The sequence below is a fragment of the Netta rufina genome, assembly GCF_964035555.1.
Source record: "Netta rufina genome assembly, chromosome: 2".
Lineage (NCBI taxonomy): Eukaryota > Metazoa > Chordata > Aves > Anseriformes > Anatidae > Netta > Netta rufina.
The window spans coordinates 79,264,112-79,287,025 of record NC_140124.1 but is presented as its reverse complement, the minus strand read 5'-3'; the positions used below and the strand labels follow the sequence as shown (position 1 = coordinate 79,287,025).

The window sequence follows — 22,914 nt, the reverse complement described above, 5'->3', positions numbered from 1 at the left end:
ATGAGTATCATAAGGAAGAGGTTGTTGATTATTTTTAAATGAGGATGTTGTGTCCCTGTGAAGCTTCTTAAATATCTTGTAAAAAGCTAAGTGTTTCAGAACTCCTGTCTTAAAGCCAAATCTAGGGAAAAAAAAAAAATACTTTCACTCTTGAGTTTAAATCTTTTTAGCTTTTTACAAGGGTTGGTTGCATTTCTCTCAAACATCTTTGAGAAGGAAAAAATAAGCCAGAATTACACAGCCAAGATAGTGATGCTTACAAAACAAACTTCAGTATTTCCGCCCCTTTTACTTTGGTTAGCTTACCCATACAAACTGTGATTGACTCTAAGCATCAAAGTCCATCCATCTGAATCCACAGAAATGCAAAAAAATAAAAATAAAAATAAAAACAAAACAGACCTCACCAAAAAAACCCTCAGAGGTAAATGCAACATTCAGTGCTCTGGGTCTAAGAATAAAATGATCAGCAAGCTATTTCAGACATACAGCTTCCCATAGTGCAAATCCCCTTCTGAGTAAAAGTTCTAAAATGAAGCAATAAAATTACGTTAAGGGAAGCTGAAAACAGACACGTGCAGAGATTTTACCATCTCACCTAAAATGCCAGTGGGCCACACCCCACAAGCAGTGAAAAAATGAAACGCTGAAGACTAAGTCAAAGCATCTTGCATTTACTGTTCAAGGCAAGTGGAAAGCTACAGGTCATTTTTGCATTTGTTTTGCCTTTTTCGTGTCTAAAAATTGGCACACTAGTAACTTAAACAGTTAATTCAAAATGGGAATCCCTTAAACCCAGCGGAAAATACAGCTGTTAGCATCCAAGGTACGGGTTCCCTCCAAATCAAATGGAGGAGTAACAGGGAGCACTCTACGATTTCTCTCTAAGCTTCTGTGCTGTGAAACTGCATGTGCACATCCTCTTCTAACTGGCCTTCTCAGGCATGTTTCATACCTCCTCCTCTTCCAGAGGACCACCAGGATAACAAAGAAATCTCTCTTCACATTGTTTTATTAAACCACAAACTAATTTTCAGTAGTTAAGAAGCACACACCAGTTTCTAACATTCTTTCAAATTAGTGGTTGCTTTTTTTTGTTGTTTTGTTTTGTTTTGCACTACTCAGTAGTACCTTCCAAGAACCACATAGCGCTTTAGATGCATAGCAGTCTGCCAGTGTCCTAACAGAACAGATGGACGTTTTTAATTGCACAAAGGCTTTTAGGTATATCAACAGTGCCACGATCCAGAGGATGTTTATGTACAGTTTCAGAAAGAAAAAAAAAAGGAAATAGCTGGTGAGATAGAGGGATAGCATCAAAGTACATAAAAAGGATGGAGAAAAAAAAAAATGGGAAAGGAGAATGCTGCACTCCATGCTGCAGCGGTGAGGAAACCCAGCTCCTCTGTGCACGGGTTTAGGCACCATATATTTAGTACATATGGTAACTTATGTACATGACACCGAAATCTCCCTTGCTGGTACTTCACGAGTACTTCAGTTATGGATGCTAGCCAGGAGCACGAGAGAATGTAAAAGCCGCAAGACCCATTGTGCTTAACAGGTGCTACATACCAAGGCTCAGCTGCCGGTCCCACCAGCATTCCAGCTTTATCTGCTGGGCTCCTCCTGTGCGGGAGGACAGCCCCGGAGCCCCAGGGAATCGCCTGCCTTCCAGAGACCCCCTTCCAGCTGGGGCTCGGTGAGCACAAGGCTGTCGCTGCCCACGGGCAGGTGGAGCAAGCCCAGCACCGTGGCCATTTCATGCTTCCCTAGAAAACAGGGCTGGAAATGCCCCCAGTTTGGCCACGCCAAACCTGCTCGGATTCGACGTCGTTGAAATGAGATGAAAACTTCCCAAAATGGTTAGTTTTTGGTATTGCTTCCCCTTGCAGGAGATGCAAGCACATAAATGATTACAGGGTAAACAGAGCGTATAGACAAGTCACGCAGGGAAGAAAAAGAAAGTCAGGATCATGGCAGCCCCAGGCAGAGGTTATTTTTCCTTTTAGTTTCAGCCAGTTCACACAGCAAGGCCTCACCTTTCCAATCACAGTTGTAGAAACAGATACCCAGTCACAATAAGGAGAGCTATTTTTTCACATTAAATGGGATGCTGGATCTCAGAACTGCGTTGGGGGCTCCAAAGGCAGAAGCTTCTCTGCAGCACAGCTGTTGTCCTACCCCAAGTTAAAAAAAAAAACAACACACGTCTGTCTTTGGCACGTTTCCCTCCCTTGAACATCAGTCATCTTGAAGCGAGTTCACCAACGTATTAAATAGCTGAACCAAGTTATTCACCAAGCAGAGCAGCGAACGGCTGGTGATTCAACAGATGTCACCTTCCAGAGCCCAGCACCGCCTGGCCTACAGCTCTCACGCACCCCTACGCATCCAAAACCCTGTCTCCGTCCATACAGCTGGAAGCCTTCACGTGACCCCAGCTGCCAAGCACGCTTTTAAAAAAGTTGTAGACCACCACAAATGATCCTGCTGGTAGGCCTTCCCACCCTTACGGGCGGGGCAGACCAACATTTTCTGTATCCAGCTCTAATACAGATCTGGACAGGTTTCTCCTCACAGGAGAAAGAAAGTTGAGGAGAGCAAGAAGCATCTCTTCCGAGGGAGAACCCGACAGCCAGTTGCAAAATTAATGCCCCTAATTACGTCTGGTGTTTCTTAGTACTCTGCCCATAGGCAAGCTCCTCCTGCAAAGCGATATGCTTGATGACAGCAGCAGGTGCAGCAGGCCTATGTCACACCAAAGAGCGGACGATTTAATGACGGCCAAATGCCAGAATCACAAACAACATCACCTTGAGGTCGTACAACAAAAAAGCCTCAAACATCCATTGTCTTGTAGCAGTCTTCAGGACCAAGATCAAATCGCTGGTGCGGCTCGCCACATAAACGCTGCGGAGCACAGCACTGAATAGGATTCCCCGCTCACTTCTCACCTGAAGTCCCAAAACAAGCGAGCAGTCCCGCAGTTTTCAAGTGACTAGATTGGTGCATCGGGCTGTTTTTCCTTCGACATGCAAATCATAGAGAAGGCAAGGCCACGGGGAGAAGTTACGTTTTACAAGAATTATTTTTACAGAGCAATAAGGAATACTATAACTTGTTTTCGAGAGGCCTTCTGGATCACAGCCACCCTTATGGTTTTAGGAATAGTTTAGTAAGTCTGACCTAATCGGTCTCCCAGCTACAATATCACGGCTGTAATTGCACTATGGATTCCTACACCGTTCCATAACCAGCAAAGCAGTATCTCAGCAGAAAGCTATTTAACCATATCCTTTGAAATTATGATGAAGCACTGCAAACTTTGAGGACAGTATCTCTTCTTCAGACAGATTTCAACAGAGGGAGAAGTTGACAGGCACAATTAGCCACTAACGCCCAGTTCTGCTCCAACTGATGTTAGAGGGAGCAGAATCAGATCCCAAAATCCGTGAGGAATGTTTCAGCAACAGCATCATCTCTGAGCAAGGCTCAGTCAAGAGACTTGAAGAACTCAACCGCACGCTCAGAGTAAGAAAAGCAGGGGAGATACCAAAATAAATACGCGCTAACCGCGTTTTGAAGCGAGTCAAAACAGCATACAAGAAGGACTCTTACATTCCTAGTGTCACATTTTATTTTCTGGGCCGTTTAAATTTGGAATGCTGCATTTAAGGAACAGGCATTTCATTTACAGAGTGTTTGTGAACAGCTAAACATTAGGAAAGCTATTTTGTCACAGTGAAAACCCTGATGCTCTGCAGTTCTCCTACTTATTTTTTTCCTAAAATGCCTTTTTATTTTATTTATTTATTTTTTTTTAACAGATGACACAACTAGAGAAATCACCAATATGCAGTAATCACTGAAATCATTGGCTGCATCGCGTTACCCTGTTTGGAATTGTTAACATTATGTTTCAGTACTGAAATCTTCCAGTTTTAGAACTGTCTCTCCCCAGAAAAAGAAAAGCCCAGAAGTCACCAACACGCTCTCTCCTCTCCCCACTTCAAGGGGATTAGACACAAGAATTCTTTTTAGAAGCAGCGCAATAAATCCAGCCTAGGTTTATGCCATTTTACTTCAGTACAAGGCCAGAATCACCAAATCCTGCTGAGACAGCCTGCAGGAAATTACAGGGATAGAGATGCTAGTTGTTCTCTATCCATTGGGACAAGCCAGTCTGCTTAAACCAATGAAGTCCGGGGCAAACAGGAAATCACTGCTCTAAAGCATTCCTTAGGGTATTCCTGGAGGATCATTTATCAAAAAGGTACTTCTCCTAACCAAAACACCCCGACTTTGGGGCCAAAACACACTCCCCTTTCCAAGTCTAATTTGATGTGCATTCTTTAAGTCTTCCTCCTTCCCTCCCTTTCATCATCCGGTAGGAAAAAAAAAATATTACAATAAGGAAGCCGAGAAGTTGCCAAGACGGTTACAGAAAATCAGTATGATGACACGTCAATAATATTTTCTTAGCTCTTTTTGGCTGGCCTGGTACATTGGATGCTGGAACCACTCTGCTACAAGCACCTGATCACAGGTGTTTTAGATGTTGATCACAGATCCCCCCAAAGAGATAAAGATTTTGAAAAAAACACTGCACTTTTGAAGTGCAGAGACACACTGCTTAGGATATGAAATTGCGTAACAAATTTGCATTCATTTAATTGTATGTGTGTTCATAGATTTACATTTCTATTTAGAAGGCTTGTACAAGGAAGTCCAGAACGCATGAACTATGCTAGCAGTCAAGTTGAGACACTAAAATAAGACAGTCGGAACAGCTGCATTGAGCAGAGAGAATTAATCACTTAATGCATAAGGGCTACATGCGAACAGGCTTAGCTGTATAGAAGGTTTAGCAATGTTTTCTGATTGTGTTTTCTTCAGCATGCACCCCGTTGGGGTCTCCCCATTCCGAAACATGCCCGTGCATTCCCACCGGGCTGTGGGCATGGAAATGATGGGAGCAGCACTCCTTCCAACACCACCTGCTGAACTCCACCCTCACCGGCACGGCCAAAGCCGCACGCAGACCACCCTGATTAAAAAAAAAAAATGATTTTTATCTCCTTGCTGACCCCAGCATATCTAACCACCTCCTGTCGTTTCCTTGCCAGAGCACCGCTTGTGCTGGGGGCATTAACACAGCTCACCTAGAAAACTGAAGGAAGGAGGGACTGACCGCTCGCCGTCACTCCCACATGCTGCTCTGAACAACAAGGGGCACTCACCCCGAGTATCGCTCTCCCTCCCGGCCTGCCATTACCAGCTCTGTTTTACATGCAGAGGAATTCACTAGAGGGAGGAATCTCGGTATTTTTAGCATGAAAGCGCTGAATTCTCACGGTTCAGCGGAGTACCACTCTGCTCAGCCAGCCCTGCGAGGGAATGTCACTCGCTGCTTTAGCTTTACCAGCGGGACCTGATCTTTGGGCACTGCCTTTACCTATTCCAGAGGCGAACTCGCTGGGCTTTTGAACACTTTGCTGGGCATTCAACACCCTCCCCTCTTTGGAGGGCCGGATGGGATGGTTAAAACCCGAGGCGCTCCAGGATGACAATAGGTATTTTCACCAAGCAATCCAGCCGACAGGGAAGATATTTTTACAGCCCTACAGAACGGCAGCTTTGCGTCACGGCAACGTGGGAGCTAACTTTTCCCACCCAAGGCTCCCCACCTCCCGTACCCAAAGTGGCCTCGGCGAGGCCGCGTTTGCGAGGCTCTTGCCTTTTATGCTCAGGCTCTTGACAGCCCAGCCCGCTCCCACAAGCTTACAGCCTCCATCGCAAACAGCAAGCGGCGAAACCCAAAGCGGGAGGCTGAGCAGAGAGGGCTGCGCTTGCAGGATGGAGCTGCAAGGAGCTGCCAGGAGCTTCTTCCCCCAAGCAGCCCAGCTCAGGGGCGATGCAGTTTAAGGAAGGCAGGGCTGCGAAGCGCTCAGACCCTACAATCCCTGAACCCCAGGGCGGCACCTGCAGCCCCCCCGTGCCCCGAGGGCGCTGTCTCACCGGCGTAGAAGCGGATGAGGCAGCCGGTCTCCGCGTCCATGCCCTCCTCCTGCACCCGCCACAGGTCCCGGTAGCCCAGCTGGCAGAGGTAGTCGTTCTGGAGCTGCAGCGGCTTCTCGTGGGCCTCCAGCCGCCGGCTGGTCTCCCCGTGCAGCTGCACGTACAGGGCGGGCGGCCCCGGCTCCCGGCCGGCGGCGGCGGCCTTGGCTTCGCCCCCCGGAGCTCCCCCGGCCCCCGGCGGCTCCCCCGGCCCCGGGGGGCTCCGCGCCGGCCCCGCCGCCTCCCCCTGGCCGTCGGGGGCCGCCGGCTCGGCTTCCAGCTCCTCCGAGGAGGAGGACGAGCCGCCTCCGCCGCCGCTGCTGTAGGGGTCCAGGCGGTCGGAGACGCTGTCGGCGCTGGGGCTGAAGCTCTCCGTGTCGGAGCCGGCCGGCCCCAGCTCGCCCAGCAGCGCCGGGCAGGACAGCGGCGGCCCCGCCAGGTAGAGCTGTGCGGGCGGCTCGCTGCTCCCGTCGGCGCCGCCGGCCCCACGGCGGCTCCTCGGCCTCTCCGCGGCCGCTTCGGGCGGGGGTCCCTGCGGGGGAGCAGCAGCAGGAGGAAGAGCAGGAGGAGGAGGAGGAGGAGGAGGAGGGGGAGGAGGAGGAGGAGGCGTCGCAGCGCCCGGCTTGCCCAGCACCCGCAGCACGCCGCCGCCGCCGCGGTGCCCCAGCTGCTGCAGGCGGGCGGCCACCTGCTCGGCCGTGGTGTCCAGCGTGCAGAGCACGGGGCGCAGGTAGCAGGCGGCGTGGCGCTCGTAGACGTGCAGGCAGCCCCGCCGCACGTCCCGCCGCACCCAGTCCCGCTCCGGGGGCTGCAGCGGCTGCAGCTGCCGGGGGGGCTTGGGCAGCAGCAGCAGCGCCTTCCTCTCCAGGCTGCGGGTCCCCGCCGGGGACGGCGAGGAGGAGGAGGAGGCGGAGAGGTTCCTCTTCAGCCTCCCCCGCCGCAGCAGCAGCGAGTTGGCGGCGCCGGGGGTCGCCAGCGCGGCGGGGGGCGCCGAGCCGCTGCCTCCCCCTCCTCCTCCTCCTCCTCCTCCTCCTCCTCCTCCTCCTCCACCGCCGGCCGCTCTCCTCCTCCTCGGGCCGCCGCTCTCCGCCCGGCTGCCGCTGCCTGGCGGGCTCCTGCCGGGCTCTGCGCCCGCGGCTGGCTGCTCCATCGGCTGCTGGAAGGGAGCAGGGGGGGAAGGAAGAGCAGGGCAGGGCAGGGCAGGGCAGGAGGGGGCGCAGGGCTCAGGGCGGGCAGCGCAGCTCCGCGCAGGGGCCCCCGCGCCGCCCGCCTCAGCCCCAGCCCCGCTCCCCGCCCGGCGCCGCCGCCATTAGGGAGGGGAGGAGGAGACAGGGAGGGAGGGAGAAGGAGGGGGAGGGCGCCTCATGAATATTAACCGGGCCGCTGCGGGGCTGGGAAATGGAGGCCGGGAGAGGGCGACTACAAGTCCCGGCAGCGCCTGCTGTGAGGGGGTCACTGTGAGGGGGGAGCGCTGCCCGCCCGCCCCGCGGTTTAAACGTTAATGGTGGCGGTGCCCTGCCCTCAGCAGCCGTGTTGCTGAGGCGTTACCGGCGGGTTTCGCCAGGGAACTAACGTTGGCTAACGGTCGCGATGCTGTCGCGACATGGCGCGCCGTGCCTGTCACCGGCCGTGCCCCCTCGGCTCGGTCAGGCGAGCACCGAGCCTGGGCGATTTCCCCTCACAGATGGGGACGCGAGGGGGTGTAAAAATGCACTGCACGGGGGGCGTTTGTACATTAAACACACACACACACACAGGGAACTGCTTTGTGAGAAGGTCCACAGAGAAAAAGTCCCAGCACCGCTAGCCTGTCACTGTGTTTCATTGCTAAAACTACTGAAAATACGCATTCCAGACCCTAAAACTACTGAAAATACTTCCTAAAGATTGTTCAGGAGCAGCGACCAGATACCAACACCGCCCCTCCTCCCCCCATCCGATTTTAAATTAGTTACTGAAAAGGTAAATTACAATCAGATAGGGGAGTTTTCATACCACAAGAACATAACACTATATATTTGGAGAATTCCCTTGTGCTCCTCAGGGCGTTTTAGCTGAGTAACGTAGGTTGGACAGGGCTGTGACTGCTTGAGATCCTTCCCTTTTAATACATTTTGTAAAATCGCAGCAAAACGCCATGCCAGATACTCATCGGAGATGCTCTGGGCAGCGGTAGGGTGGGAGTTCTGGGCAATTAACCGGTTACACCAATGTTAGGGGTGATAAATCTTCATCACTGAGCACCCCGAGACAAACTCTCAGTGTCAGTGAAGCAGCACTTTTAGTTCTGTTTATTTTATTTATTTATTTTAGTGTATATACATAAATGAACCAGAACCGTAATAAAACAAAAGTTTATGTCTCCCAATAAAAGGCTCCTCCAGACTTGCACATTGTTTTCTTTATACCTCATACAGGCAGGTGAAACACGCCGCAGAAAACAGAGGAGTTCCCCGGGGAACTCGCGATGGAAACGTGTGCCTGCCTTGTATAAGGTTTGTAACAATGACGCTGTCGTTTTACCTTTGTACGGAAACCACCCCCTTTTGGAACGGAACAATCAGCAAATTAATTACGTTCTGACTGTGCGGTTTGCTGGCCCGTATCTGGATTTGCAGTAACCAGCAGGAACATCGCTGGAATTCCTTCTGGGCGAGAGACCCAGGACCAGATCCAGAGCGTGCACTGAGAGAAGATGACGGCAATGCTTGGCCATTAAAGGCTTAAACTGGTGCCCAAAACCTCCCCTAACAGTAGCAGCACACAGTAAAAGTGCAGCGTTGAGTGTATTGCAGCCTGATTCTGTCTGCTTTGTGCATTCCCTTTTAATTATTTCTACTGATTCACACCACCCTCATGCCACCTACTTCACAAAGGTTACTCCTGGTCTCCTGATTTAGATGCATGAGAGAAATACTTTATGTGCAAACACACACAGACACACTCGGAAGAGGGAGTCGGTAAGCTCGAGAGGCATTGTTGTTAGCAGTAATACTTGAAATAAAATACAGTTTCTAGAAAACAGCTTGCTACCCTTGAAAGCAGTCTTTCCTTGGAGGGAGGCAGGGAGAGAGGAGCTGTGCTCCAATTGTTCAGGCATCTGACTGTTCGTGCACACACACAGAAAAATCCGAACCAGAGATGATCAGATATTTCTTAGGAATGTGAAGTGGGAAGGTAAGTCCCCTGGGGCACCAAATTTTCTCCCTTATGACTGGAGATACCACATCCTATAGCGCTGCATGCTACTGAGGGCTCCCGAAACAGCTGAGCATCGACTGGAAGTGAGTGAGCCGAGTGGATTTGTCCTCAGCTCTCAGTGGAGCAGCACTGCCCTTGTGGTCAGGAACTTTCTCCCAGTTTTCAGTCTACATTTACAGCTGGGTGGTCTGCACCCCTGTGTTCACACGCCAGCAGTGCCCTTTGACTCCAATCCATTTTTTTTAAATTTTATTTTTTCACTCCTGAGTGTTTACCCCCAGCGTACTTCTAGGCAGCAGCCGTATCCCTGAGCAGTCTTCATGCTCTCCCGGCTAGACCAAACAAGCCCTTCTCGTCTCCTGTGGCACATGGAGCAAGAACACGGAGTTAAGGCCGTTCCAGGAGCCTCGGAGGGGCGAGCTGCCCCCCGCGTCCAGGCGGAGAGCAGCCACGAGCTGGCGAGGGACTGGGCTGGCCTCGCTCCTCCTGCTGCTAGGCTGACTTACCGCTGCCGGGGGGCCTCAGTAATGAAGGGCTTTATGCAATTACATAAAAAATAAATAAATAAATAAATAAATAAAAATAACACAACCAAGTAGAGCAGCACTGAAGTCCCCAGGGTGGAAAATTGCTGGATTTATCACCGCTCTGTGAAATTTGCTCGGGGGCAGGAGGCTGCGGTGAGGCTCCCAGCACGCTGGAAGCCCTGCGTTGTGCCGTGAGGAGAAAAGGCATCACGTTGTGGCTCTTTGCACTTTCCTGAATACGCAGGCAGTGATTTCTGTGAAGACCCGGCATCCCCAGACGTCGGTGGTACGAAGCCAGGTTGCTTTTGCTTTACGCAGGGAAGTGCACCTGAAGTCTGTAATTATACGCACGTTCAGATTGAACTCTCAGGCTTATGAGAAAACGATGCTATTCTCCGTTTCCCAGTAACTGATGGATGCTTTTTAACTCTCCTGGAATAGTGAATTTTTGCTGTGGATTGACTGCTGCCACGAGGCGTGGGAATGGAGCTTATGAAATTCGTTTTTGTCGTGAGGAAGTGGAAGGGTGAAATACACATCTTCCTTTTCCAGAGTTTGATTGATGGCAGCTATTTGGAAGAATGGTAAAATGAAACAGGAGAGCTTGCAATCTGCAGTTTTCCGACCGGAGTCTGGCAATCTTGAAGAAGAGTGATCTGATTATAGGAGCTTTCAACAACAAAAATAAATAAATAAATAAGGGAATAAAAAGTAATTTATCACAGATTACTGTAAATGATTCCATACCGCAACTCTTTATCCCAAATGAACAAATTACACGCTCCCACAGTGGCAGGAAAGTGCCAGAAGGCCTTGAGACCCCCAAGGTGGGCAGTGTTACACACCCAGTTACCAGAGAGCGAGAGACCCCTGGGCAACAGAGCAGGCCAAAGAGCAGCCAAAGTCCTTGCGGGTGCTGGAGCTGCTGAGGTGCTGCTGGCCACAGCTCCACCTCGAGCAGCTAGCACAGCTACAGCTTTGCCAGGAACTCTATTCAAAGAGAATTTTTAAATGGTACCAAATCTGCAATGATTACCCAGCTTGGTTTTTGTTTTTAAAGATACCATTTCAAAATAGTATGCCCTCATTAAGCAGGAATTACTTACTCCCCAGTCCTCGACTACAGAAAACTTGACTGACAAGTCAGTTCTGGATGAAAAGCTGATGAGCACTGAGAAATGCTAATGTGGGACAAATTGTATTTATGCTTTGTCTGTTATAACTCACCATCAGTGGTGCCGTTGGATGTTGATCCGTGTTTTCAGAGGGTATGAATCACCTTAATGATTCCTGTTAACGTGTGAAGGTGGGGAGGGAGTTTAGGAAGAAGGAATTTAATGCCCTTCAACCCTGCAACATGTTAGGGATCTTATTCAGCTCTCTTGTTTAGTAGCCTGTTTTTTTCTAGTAAGGGAGATTTCCCCCACAGACGAGGAAGCACGAGACTGATGTCAACGTCAGAACACTGAAGCAAAAGACAAAACATTTGCCACCGTAAAAATAATTCAAAGAGCAGGAGAAGGATGAGCAAAGGGACTTCTTCAAATTTAACAGTGTAATCATATCCTTCTTCATAAAGAGAAATTGAACGTCTCCGTACGGAAGCTCTTCCGAAAATAATGCCTAATGTTACCAGTAATGATGATTTCCAGCCTTTAAAATGCTAGGTGTGCACCTGTGTCCCTCATCCATCCGTGGGCTTGTCACAACTGGAGGAGCAAATTGGGGATGAAGATAACAAGGCACTGAAAATGCAGGCTGATTGCTGCTCCAGCTGTGAGCTTAAGCGCAACAACGTCTGCGTGTTCTGGGCTGGTTGTGTTCCTCCTGGGGAGCAGGGCCGTCGGCGTAGCAGGGCACTGGGGCGGTGCTTATTCAAGGAAACTCTTAATTATAAATGTGCTTTTAGACTGAGCGTAAAATTAAGAACCGTTCTTGAACGGAGAAGTTTCCATGAATTGATGCCTGAAATAGAATTGGGCTGTAAATTATCTAACAGGTCGTGCCGGTGTTTATGTATTCAGGAACACATTCGGAGTTGCATTGCCTGGAAGGTTATTTGTACTTACAGCCCCCTAAAAATGTTCAGCAAGGGCTGAGCTGTATTTCTAATTCCAAAACCACTTCCAGCAAGGTAGTTTCAATGCTGCTAAATGCTCTTCAGCTGCGCACCTCAAAGCACTGTGCAGAAGTGGGTAAGTGTGATTATTTCCATGTTACGGAGAGAGGAGAAAAGAGGCAAGTACATCCCCAGTTGCCCGCCAAGCCTCCATCAAAGCAATGGGCAGAACTTGGGTCCCCACATCCTGCACGTGGAGCTTGGAGCTGTGAATCACAGAACCATGGAACAGCTCCGGTTGGAAAGGACCTTAAAGATCACCCGGTTCCAGCCCCCTGCCATGGGCAGGGACACCTCCCACCAGACCAGGCTGCCCAAAGCCCCATCCAGCCTGGCCTTGAGCACCTCCAGGGATGGGGCAGCCACAGCTTCTCTGGGCAGCCTGTGCCAGGGCCTCACCACCCTCTGAGTGAAGCTCAGGTTTTCCAACACAGCCACCAGCAGCGTGGTGCCGAGATCCTCTGATGACACAACCGCTTTCCATTGCAACCTACGCAGGCTGCGGTACGTCAGTGTTGCAGCTAAACAGCGTGGAAGTGCAGCTTCATTAGCGAATTTTGGAGTCTCTTCTCCAGCACAAACTTCTCCTTCCCGGCACGTATGAAGAAGGCAATTTACAGAAGTAAACACCAGCTTCCCCGTCGCTGTTGAAGGTAACGAGCAGCTGACGCTGAGCTGGCTGTACAGCTGAAAGCCACGTGCCGAGGAAACAGATTTGAGAAGGAGAAACACCGACTTCGTTACCAGGATTGATTACAGGTCGATGGTATATGTCTAGTGTCGTATTACATCCTGTATTGAAATTAAAGAAATGTTTTACAGGTTTTGTTTTTAATTTGTGTTGGTATTAATTGCAAAGCCAGACCTTGTAATTGCTGAGTGGACTCAGTAACCGCCACACACTAATCCTCTTACTGCGTCTTTGGCTCTTCTCTTTTCAGCTGTCTGTTTTGTTTGTTTTTCAAAAGGAAAAGGGCTTCATTTTCTCTTGGATATTAATGCGCCGAAAGATTCCCTTCCAGAACTGCAGAAATCCTGCCTTGTAATTATTTCTTTTTATCTTTCGTGTTCACATGGCTTCTTCAACCCGTTTTGTTCCCAAACCCTACAACTCCTGGAGGTATTCATCACTATTGATAGAGATGGATTAATGCGGATTCATTAAGCTGTAACCAACGCACTGACTTGGAGGCAGTGTTTTTTACATAATACAGGGCCCTAAATAGCACGCCTGGCACATTTGAAGTGACCCAGGAGATCCGAATGCTTTCGGTATCAGTTCTTCACGAGGTTAGTCATCTCTCATTAATTCACTGGTGAGTGTCTCAGCCAAGCGCGGCGGTGCCTGGTGGTAAAAGGCCGTACGCGAGGGCCTTTCACACAAGGCTGAGCGTGTGCTCCTGCTGTACAGCAGGTTTGGCAACAGGGTGGGCTGAGAGAGTTCGTGCCCCTACTCACTGCCATTTGCCCGTTCTGCGTGGTGTGCTGCTCGCACCAGCGTGCCGGTGCGACCCCGGGGCTGCCCCATCAGCCGGGTGATGGAAATGCTCTGCATGAATGTGAATTATGCCTGAAGAACCTCAGGTATTGCTTCGGCACGGTAAGAATCTATCACATAAATACGTGCTATTTAGCTGTGAATGAATAAGCACCGGCTTGAGAATGGTGTAGTGGAAGATAAACTTTCAAAATAGGTATTGCTGGTGATTTATACCGGTACAGAATGCTATCAGCAGCTGCATCTACAATAATTTACTGGTAGTATAAGCAAAGATGCACCTTACGCCCTTTGAGGGAACTATTTAACTTTATTACTTGAACACAAAAGGTGAATCTTGGTAAAAGTAAATATAGTAAACATAATCTCCAAGGAGATTAAAAAAATATACCCTTACACAATTAAAATACTGGCGGGATCAACCCAGCAGTTAGTACCAAAACAGCCACTTCATTTGTGGCTACACAGCCATAGGTCTGTGCACGAAAATAAGAATGCTCTTAGCAATACACTGGGACAGCCTGAACGAGCCCAGTATTCATGGATGAGTCTAAACAAAGCCTTCAGGGAAATGAGGCCACCATCTAGCCTGTAGGCTCCTCAAGGAATGACCCCAGTTGCTCTAAGTCCCTGCTCCATGCTCTCTGTCAGCCTGCAGAGAAGCTGGCCTGGTACCGGCAGGGAGCAAGGTCATAGGGAGAGGGTGAAATCTGCATTGTTAGCACTGCAGGTGTTGGCCAAGGCACAGCAAACTGCAGCCACAGGTATTTATTTGGCAGCCTAACTGTTACAGAGGCAGCATCGTCCTGCTTTCAGCTTTCCAAAGGTGTCCTCTGTTGTTCTGCGAGTGCCAAGAACAGAGCTATATGCCCTGTGTATGCTCTGGCCAGAACAAGGATATCCCAAGTTCTCCACAGGAACGTGAATTCTCCTTGCTAGAGTGGAATAAGGTCTCATTTCTTCCAAGCTTTTAAGTGCCCAGGCGCTGTCATCAGTCGCATGCTCTTCCAGGGTACTCAGGACCCATGACCTACCTGTTACACACACCAAGACACGCTTTGAGGTTAAAATATTCATTGGTCTCCTGAGACAACAGGTGATGAACTTGTAAAAACCTGTCAGTGGCCCCAGCTCAGTTGGGAAATGCCATGCTTTGAAAGTCAGCTAGAGTTTTAGGAACATTGCTTCTGCCGACAGGTACTGATAAGCTGTTTTCATAACACTATCATAAACTTCATGGAGGTTTTCTCCATGCAGTTGTTCTGTGTTGTAGCAAATAAGACATAGCCACAGAGCTCCTCTCCCCAGCATCTGCAGACGGGCTGCTGGCAGCGCTCCTGTTGGTAATGATGTAGCACAGCTGGCCTGCCTGGGTTTCTGTGTGACAGCTGAGTATTTTGTGCCACACCACTCCTGGCTGCCCCTTTATACGTTCTCCATATTAGATACCACAGCGTACAAGGAGCTTTCAGTGGATTCTTGGGTGACTGGCAGAAAACCATTTGCCACATCTCTCCCCAACACGGTGATGTTGCTTGCACGAAGTGTCACCAGACTCCTAGCGCATGATGCTTTGTCTTTACGTGCTTTAGCCAGGGCTCTGCTGCCTCAGCACCCTCAGGCGTGCCTCCTCTTCATTACCTACTCTGAGAAGAAAAGCGTTGCTGCTTCTTGCCCGAGCCAGACGGACGGTGTAGCTCTCCAAAACCAGCAGCCAGGCTCAGGACATCTCTGTCCTCGGAGGCATGGAGCAGGTTTCAAAGGAAGCGGTCACACTGAGCCAACGTGACCATGGAGTGACGGAGGCCACACAGGAGCAGCTGTGGAGAACGAACGAAGCCACTTAGTTTGGAAAGCCTCCACGTGAAACTTGCAGCGAACACATTTATCACAGCAGAGTGGTAGGTGGGCAGAGCCGGGATGCTCTGAGAGGGCTGCATGCCTTTCCTGTAACGTCCCCACGCAGCCCTGCCTCGAGGAGAGGCATCAAGAAGGTTGGATGGGAAGAGACCTCTGGAGGTCGTCCTTCTTCGAGCAGGGCGAGTGCCAAAGTGAGATCACATCGCCCGGGGCCTCGTCGTGCACAGAACGCAAGGCAGGCAGGCAAGACTTCACAGGCTGAAATTAGCAGCCTGACTCACAGGAGTGCGCGGGGAACTGGTTGCCAGTGAGATGGCTGCTGAGCGAGTGTAGCAGCAGATTGACAAATCCATAACCGACGGCTCCGTTTTTGCGAGCGCTGAGCAGCAGAAAGCCTTTGTAAGATTTCCAACCTACGTCCTCTCAGGAACACACAAGTCGCTTAGAGGACTAAACTACGGGTCCTGCTGCAAAGCAGCTACGACCCCGCGCCCCGAGGAGCGAGGCAAGGAGCACGGGGGCAGGCAGCGTGGGGCAACCAGCCCTAGAAACCTTCTCCCGAAACTGCAGTGGCAGGATGCTGGCTTCTCCCCAGAAGCCGAAGAGTGTAAATCCCTTCCAGAGCCCGTGTTTATTTCCAGGCGTGTATGACCGGCCCTCCTTTGCGCCCTGCTAAGCTTCTGGTTGCGACGGTGCTCAGGAGGAAGGAATTCTGCGGGCTAACTGCACGTTGTGCAAAAATTTATTTCCTTTTTTATCACTTTTAAATGCCTCCTTTTTCAACATAATTGAACGTTCCCTCGTGTTTATACAGCGCAAGGGAAAACCGGCAGCGTGTATTTATGAGGGCATTTGCTGGACAGAGGCTGGGACTGGCTTCCCACGGCTTCAAGCCAGGGGAAATCACAACGGAGAAGAATAAGCAAATCAAGGGTTCCGTTTAATCAAACCCAACAGTAATTTGCAACAAAAGGAAAATCTTATCCTTGAGCAATTTCGCAGGAAAATTGGACCTTATATCTCACCAAAGATTTTTTCTATTTTTGTTTCCTATTTTTCATCCAGGAGCGATTTAATACAATTTCTCGCTATAAAGAAAAACCAAGCAAACACCCTCGACACTAACCCTTTGTTCCAGCTGCAAAACATACACAAAAACACCCCCTTATTAAAGGGGCTAATTAAGTACGTGATCCTTTTATTCTTCTCATAAAAGCTGCTGGAAAGCAACCCGAGCAACGTCCTTATTACAGCGGTGCTGGGAAAGTTGCTTCCTTGGCAGGGGAAGGGCACTTGCAATGGCAAAATGGTTCTGTCTCCAAATTCCCTGATGTGCTGGGGTCGTGGCGTGTGTTTACACTCCGCTTTACCAGGAAATAACAACACGGGCAGAAGTGTTTATTTTTGGTGTCACTACATTTCAGCAGACGTTACAGGCTCAATTATCCTGGTGCTTCAGCTGTAACATTGCATTACTCTCTAAGCTCCATTTATTTGGCTGAAACTGTTTTTTGTGGAAAGACACTGCCTTCTGGAAGCTGGAGCTTCAAGCACGGGAGAGCTTGACAGATACCGTCGGTAAGCAAATTTATCTTTTCGGATTGATTTTGCAGCCTCGCCACAAATCATGTTCGACATACAGCTGAACAAAACGCGCTTCTGAACGTGGAGGATAAAACATCTGTCTGTTCTAGACTATCTAGTGCCTTAACACGGGCTCATTAGTCAAAAAGAGTGATTGCTGTTGCTCAAATCCTCTACGTTTTAGTCAGTGCCACGCTCCTGCGAGGCGGGGAAATTCTTGCCTTCAGCATCCTCACAGTAAGTCGGGAAACAGAGCGAGGCATCCCGCGGCTCCTGAGTCACAGCACCACAATCACCCCCTCCCTGGGGAGCTGTGGCAGGTGATTTCAAGAAACGGGGCTCGCTCGACTCATTCCTGCTTCCTGCCTTTGCCAAGTCTTTCAGCACACCGCTGTCACCACTCATTTACTGCGACGCCTTGCACCGGAGCGACTGGTGAAAGAGGGCCGTGCGGTTGTAATTTAAAGATTTTTCCCTCTGCAATAGCATCAGCGTTTTACACGCTTTGCGAGGAGCACGTGGAATTCAGGACGCACAAATGAAGTTGAAAATAACTGAAAATAATGAGTTGAGCAAATAAAACTGGCGCAGAAATTGGCCAAGCAAGATAGATCAGATACTTCAAGAAGAACGGAATCAAGTCATTTTCTTTTAAAATACTCCTCACACAAATACTTTTCTCTCTCTCATAACGTGTCTGCCATGTCTCCTGCTTTATGAACACACTTGATTAAGAGGCAGGAGCTTTCGTTATACTGCACTGCAATCTATATATAGCAAGACGTGGCAGCTTTGTGCTATTTCTCATCAGAAATTCAGTGGGGCTACAAGGAGAGGGGACTCGTTAAAGTTTTATTATTTTAGTAGCAGCGCTCTCCAGAGACAACAGTAATAAATTCCCTGTACTGCGACTGTCTAAACAGATTATCCAACAATTATGTATTAATTATTAATCATCCAGTGACTCAGAAGCCACCCCGTGGCTCTCTGCTGCAGGAATCCTACGGCTTTTGCAACCTAATGATATGATTTCCCCAACTGCAATGTTGCAACGCTAAACTATACGGGAGGTTAATAGGAGAGGGAGTGATAAAGTCACATGAACGTCTAAGGTTGCACCTTGACTTGCTGGCAGCAGGCTGTGAAAAAGTAACCCAGGCAAATTCAGCAGGGAAATACTGAAAGCTAGTTAGCTTGCAGATTAGCACTGGGAATTGAAATGGGGGATGAATGTGTTTTAAAGGGTCTGGAGGGAAATACCTCCAAATAAGCAAGTAGGTAAGAACGTCTTTTTCTCGCCTGTTTCCTCAGAGCACCTTTTCCAAGCCAGTGTTTAAGCGGCAGGACTGAGAGCTGTAAGTCGCATTGTCTATGCGCACCCTTGGCTGCACATGTTTGCCGCGCAGGAAAACAAGATTGATTTCTCCTCCTTACGCGCGTTCATAATGTCTGTGCAAATGAATGTAGGGCACATCCTGGCAAGATCAATATTTATGCAGCCTACTTTGGAAAGAGCAAGGGAGTTTCTTCAGAGCAGCGGGGGACCTTGTCGTTCGTTTTCCTGCGGTTTCCTCTTTTTCCCCCTTTTAATCAGCAGCGAGCACTGAGCAGGATGCAGGCGAACTGCGTGGAAAAGGAGTAATAATGCAGGGACAGCCCCGGGCCATCTGACACACGGAGATGCCCCATGGATGCGCAGCCAAATGCGGAGCCTGAGAGCCCTGATTTGGGAGCCACTGCCTCCGAGGAGGGTGAGGATCAGGCCCACAGCAGGTTGGCAGAAAAGCAGCAATTAGTTATCCCAATTAAACGCAATGATGGAACATCAAATGCTGTGGTTTATTTCCTGCTCTAAAGGTTCATGTCTTTTGTGTGTGCGTTCCCTGCATTGCTTGTCACAGCTGACCTCCTGCATTTATTTTGTGTGACAAACAGAGGTAAGTATAAGTCAAAAGGCAGAAAGGAAACAAAACAAGCCAGCCTTCCTGCAGCGTGCCAGCGTCAAGGTTTAAGAGCATCCTCCCCACCTCTCCTTGTTCTTGCACCCGGGAGGTGCAGCTTCGCCGATCCACCAGCAGAAGGTGGCTGATGTTACCTTTACTCTTCCTTCTGTGCCATTTATCAGAAGCCTTTTTTACCCTGACTTGAACGAAGCCAGAGGCCTTCAAGTGCACTGTTGCAGAGGTTCCCACGTAGCTGTGTGTGTCTTTAAAAATAAACTGGAGTTCCAGATCAGTAATTTCACCATGTCCATGCCCTCTGATTCACTGCGTCAGTTTAAGCCTCTAATAAAACACATTTTACAGATATAAAATGCATACCCAGCAAGCATTATTTTTTTCCAAGGGGGCTCCGCCACGATTCAAGCATTAAGCCACAGGTTTTTAATGAGCCTTCATTCCTCTGGCCGTGCCACTGAAATGCAGCAGGAGCACACGCAACGCACTGAATGCCTCTGCTGTAAATAGTTCAATTTTTTCCTGAGTAAATAGGTAGGCAATAAGAACCCTGTCACTTTTATGTTGACAAAGCATCTTAGTTACTAAGTAACTAGAGAGATGTTTCCCCTCTGCTTGACGTAATTATAAAATGCCTTTCAATTAGCTTTCCTTCTCATGGGGGCCCACAGCCCCTCACCACCAGGCTCGGATACCTGAAGCTGCCTTCCAAGTGCCCCATGGCCAGCAGTGCACCTATGATATTTTCCCCGTGACTAACCTGAAACGTCCTCGCTGCCCCAGGGGCAGAGACGAGGGCAATTCCCTTCCTCCCTCCGCTCGCCTCCTCCGGGTGGCATGAACCCCGTGCCCTTGCTCTTGCCTTGTAGGTCATGCTCCCAGCTTGGCATCTGCGCCGCGTCCAGCCCAGGCACGTGCCCAAAACCACCCTCCAGCGTGACCTCCAGGTGCAGCGCAGAGGGAACGGGCTCCTGCCCGTGGCTTGCGAGCTGCAGCCCTGCCTGTGTGCCCCAGCACGGCATTTTGCCTTTGTCTCAGAAACACGCTCAGCGCACAAGCCGGGGCCCGGCCTTGCTGTCTGCCTGTCTCCCCGGCTTCTTCTTCACCCTCCCGGCTTACAGTCAGCCTCCCTTGTCCTCCAGCGAGTCTTGCAGACAGCTGCTGGTGGCTCAGATTTTGTTAGCCAGGTCTGCAGGCATCCAGCTTTGAAGAACAGCTGCCAACGTGCAAACAACCAATGCCTGCCCAAACTCCTTCCCCGTCCCTTCTGTGCAAAGGGGAAAAGACTTATCGCTGCCCGTGGAAGACCTGCTTTTCCCTTTTACTTCGGGCTAAATGTATCAATGGAGTTAAACATTTATCGGCCCTTGCGCAAGCAGGGACAGAGACCTGACTGAAAGCCAAACGCTTCCAAAAAGAAGCCAGCTCATGTTGACAAGAAGATGCAGCGCTCCGAGGAAATGAAGATGAGCGCGATTGCAAAACCGGGATGCCTGAGCTTGCAAATTACTTGTAACAGCTCCAGAAATTACCTGTCTGGTGCTGTTGTTTTACCTTTTGCCTACCACTGGGTATGCATCTAAACTCATTAGAGCGCGGTATCGAGACACCTAATTTGTTTGCAGCTAGTTATTGGCCATTATAATAACAATGGCATGATGCATGCGAAAGCACGCCAGCGTTTTGGTGGCCGCGTGCGGGCGCGCCGGCTGGCTGCAGCATCGCCCGCCGAGAGCCCAGTTGCAAAACACTCGCCGGGCCCATCAGGGGCAATTTGAGGGGCAGAGCGGGGAGCACGAGGCCACACGCAAACACGCCCGCTGTATGCTTGCTTCCTCCTTCATTGCGGATGAGCAGCGCCCAGGCATTTTTCTTCTCATCCGGACTGGGTTTGAGAACAACAAAATGAGGGGGAGTGGAGATTACAACAGGCAGGTCTTTACCTCCTTCCCCCAGCGCTGTGTGCATCCAGCAAGCACTGTCCAAAATCAATTTTCTAGCCTCCCCCCATCGCTACACGTACTATTAAATAGCTTATTTTGTAGCAGGAGCAATTTTTCCCCCCTCCCAGCTGAGCGCTTCCCTCAGATATCAGCGCAGACAGTTATTGCTGCAGTTTGGCCAGAACCCTCACACCCAGACGGTGCGCGGGGATAACAAAGGCCGTGAATCAGCTCAAAAAAAAAAAAAAGAAAAAAGAAAAAAGAAAAAAGAAAAAAAAAAAAGGATGAAAAGGAAAACAAGAACTGTATCACTGGCTGAACCTCAAGTGCTAATGGGAATTTGGCCTGCATGAGGCAGATTGCAGATTTGGACTAGTACAGTGTAAATCCTGGTAACATCCTCCTCTGGCATTTGGTGCTGCTTCTAAAATAAAATAATTCTCAGGCTCTGCAAAGGGTTTTTGCAAGGTTTTTAAGAAAAGCAATATATATATATATATAAACATATATGCAAGGAAGTGAAAATAATTCAAAGCTTTTACAAAAATATGCAGAAAACCATTTCCTTTAACCAGCTTTACCGAGTACAGACAGCTTCTGATTGAGGGGCATAAACTCCATAAACTCTTTTTTGCAATAGAAACACTTCTGCTGATGATTTATTGCTCCCTGGGCTTGTCATGAAACACGGAACAAGTGTCAGTAGTGTGCCCTGTGAACACAAAAATACTGTGGATAACATCTTAAATCACAAGATTTTGCCTTTCAAATGTTCCCCATTGCAGCGAGCCCTGTGTTTACCAAGAAACAAAAGCTATAAAGAGAACAGGTTTTGTTTGGTACAGTAATATATCTAGAACAATTATTTTGTGGTTATGGAAAAACCCTTGCTGTTTTCCTTGTACGTCTTGAGAAAAAATTCTTTCTCTCCAAGATGTTTCATGAAAAGCTCGGGCTGCCCCACAAAACCACGCTGCAGGGCTTCATTCAGTAATGGAGATCCGATGTAAAACGCAAGGGCTGCAGGCGAGAGGCGAAGCCTCACGAGGCCGTGCGAGCCCTCTCTCGGGACGGAGGACAACTCCCGACTTCAGCTTCTGTTGCAGTAACGCGCCGAGTCCTGACACGCCGCGTAGGTTCATATTCATTAATAAGAGCTGCTCGGGTTTCATGCTACAGCCCCAGGGGCAAGCAAACCTCACATCACAGCGGCAGGCTTCGCCGTCCTCACGGCCGCCACCTCCTTAGCAGGGCATTTGCTGGCCAATTCCCTAAATCGGTGGCGGAAGGGTCTACCCAGGAGTGTGGTCTTTTCCTTGGCCTTTTTTCCCACCCGAGCCCAGCTCCAGGCTGTTCCTGATCTATTTTTCCCCACCAGTGCTGCCTTGCAGGGGTACGGCAGCTTCTGCTCTCCCCCCACAAGCAACAACCAAAGTGCTGCAGGGTGTTTACAGACCCAGATGCACCCAACGTGCCTCAGGGAAGCCAGCTTTGATGGGATTGCATACCCTGGCTGTTCAAGGGGGGAAATGTAGGCTTCACCACGAGCACGTGGAGAAGTTTGCTTCACCACGGTGCCAGCACTGCCTGATGCACCCCGCAGGGGCCTCGCTGCTGCGGTTTTACTTTCCTCCCTGTCCCTCACAAGATGGCACCTCCACCAAAGGCTGTCAGGTTCCTCGCATTTTTTACCACAGCAAGCACCAAGTATTAGTTAAGAAGTGTTCCCTGGACTATGACAAGCACATTCATCTTGATGTAGAAGAAATTAAAATGCTTTTGTCCCTGTCAGGATGGTTTTGGTGGTGTGCATGCGTGTAGCATACAAAGTTTCTCACGGCTAGGCCGCGCTTCGTCACCTGAAATCAGTTTGTCAGAGTTCCTTGATCTCCAGCACAGGATCCAGCAGTTGTGCAACTCTGGAAAAACCTTCCCTTGCCCCATATTATTTGGTGTCTCCTCTTTCTGAAATACAACCGCGCAATCCAAGCTGTGCTGCGAGCACCAGCCTATTTGTACATCACACACACCTCTCCCTGCCTGTCTGTGTACAGATGTACACACCAAACACTGCCTGCCTGTTGGGGCAAACAGTGAGCAACCCTCTTCTCTCCGCAGAGTGAAAAGCATCAGGAAAACGAGGTCAGGAGCTGAAGGTGGTCCC

General features: G+C 49.7%; 1 protein-coding gene across 1 annotated transcript in view; it reads right to left on the bottom strand.

Annotated features, from left to right (window-relative positions):
• The window catches only part of PHLPP1 (PH domain and leucine rich repeat protein phosphatase 1), a gene marked incomplete at its 5' end in the record, with an annotated part of 129,628 nt that extends 122,418 nt beyond the window's left edge, over nucleotides 1–7,210 (bottom strand). Inside the window, one exon of the mRNA XM_084281637.1 lies at nucleotides 6,022–7,210. Within this exon, the coding sequence (XP_084137763.1) occupies nucleotides 6,022–7,210 (1,189 nt within the window). The remainder of the gene's footprint in view (nucleotides 1–6,021) is intronic.
• Nucleotides 7,211–22,914: the final 15,704 nt, after the last annotated feature.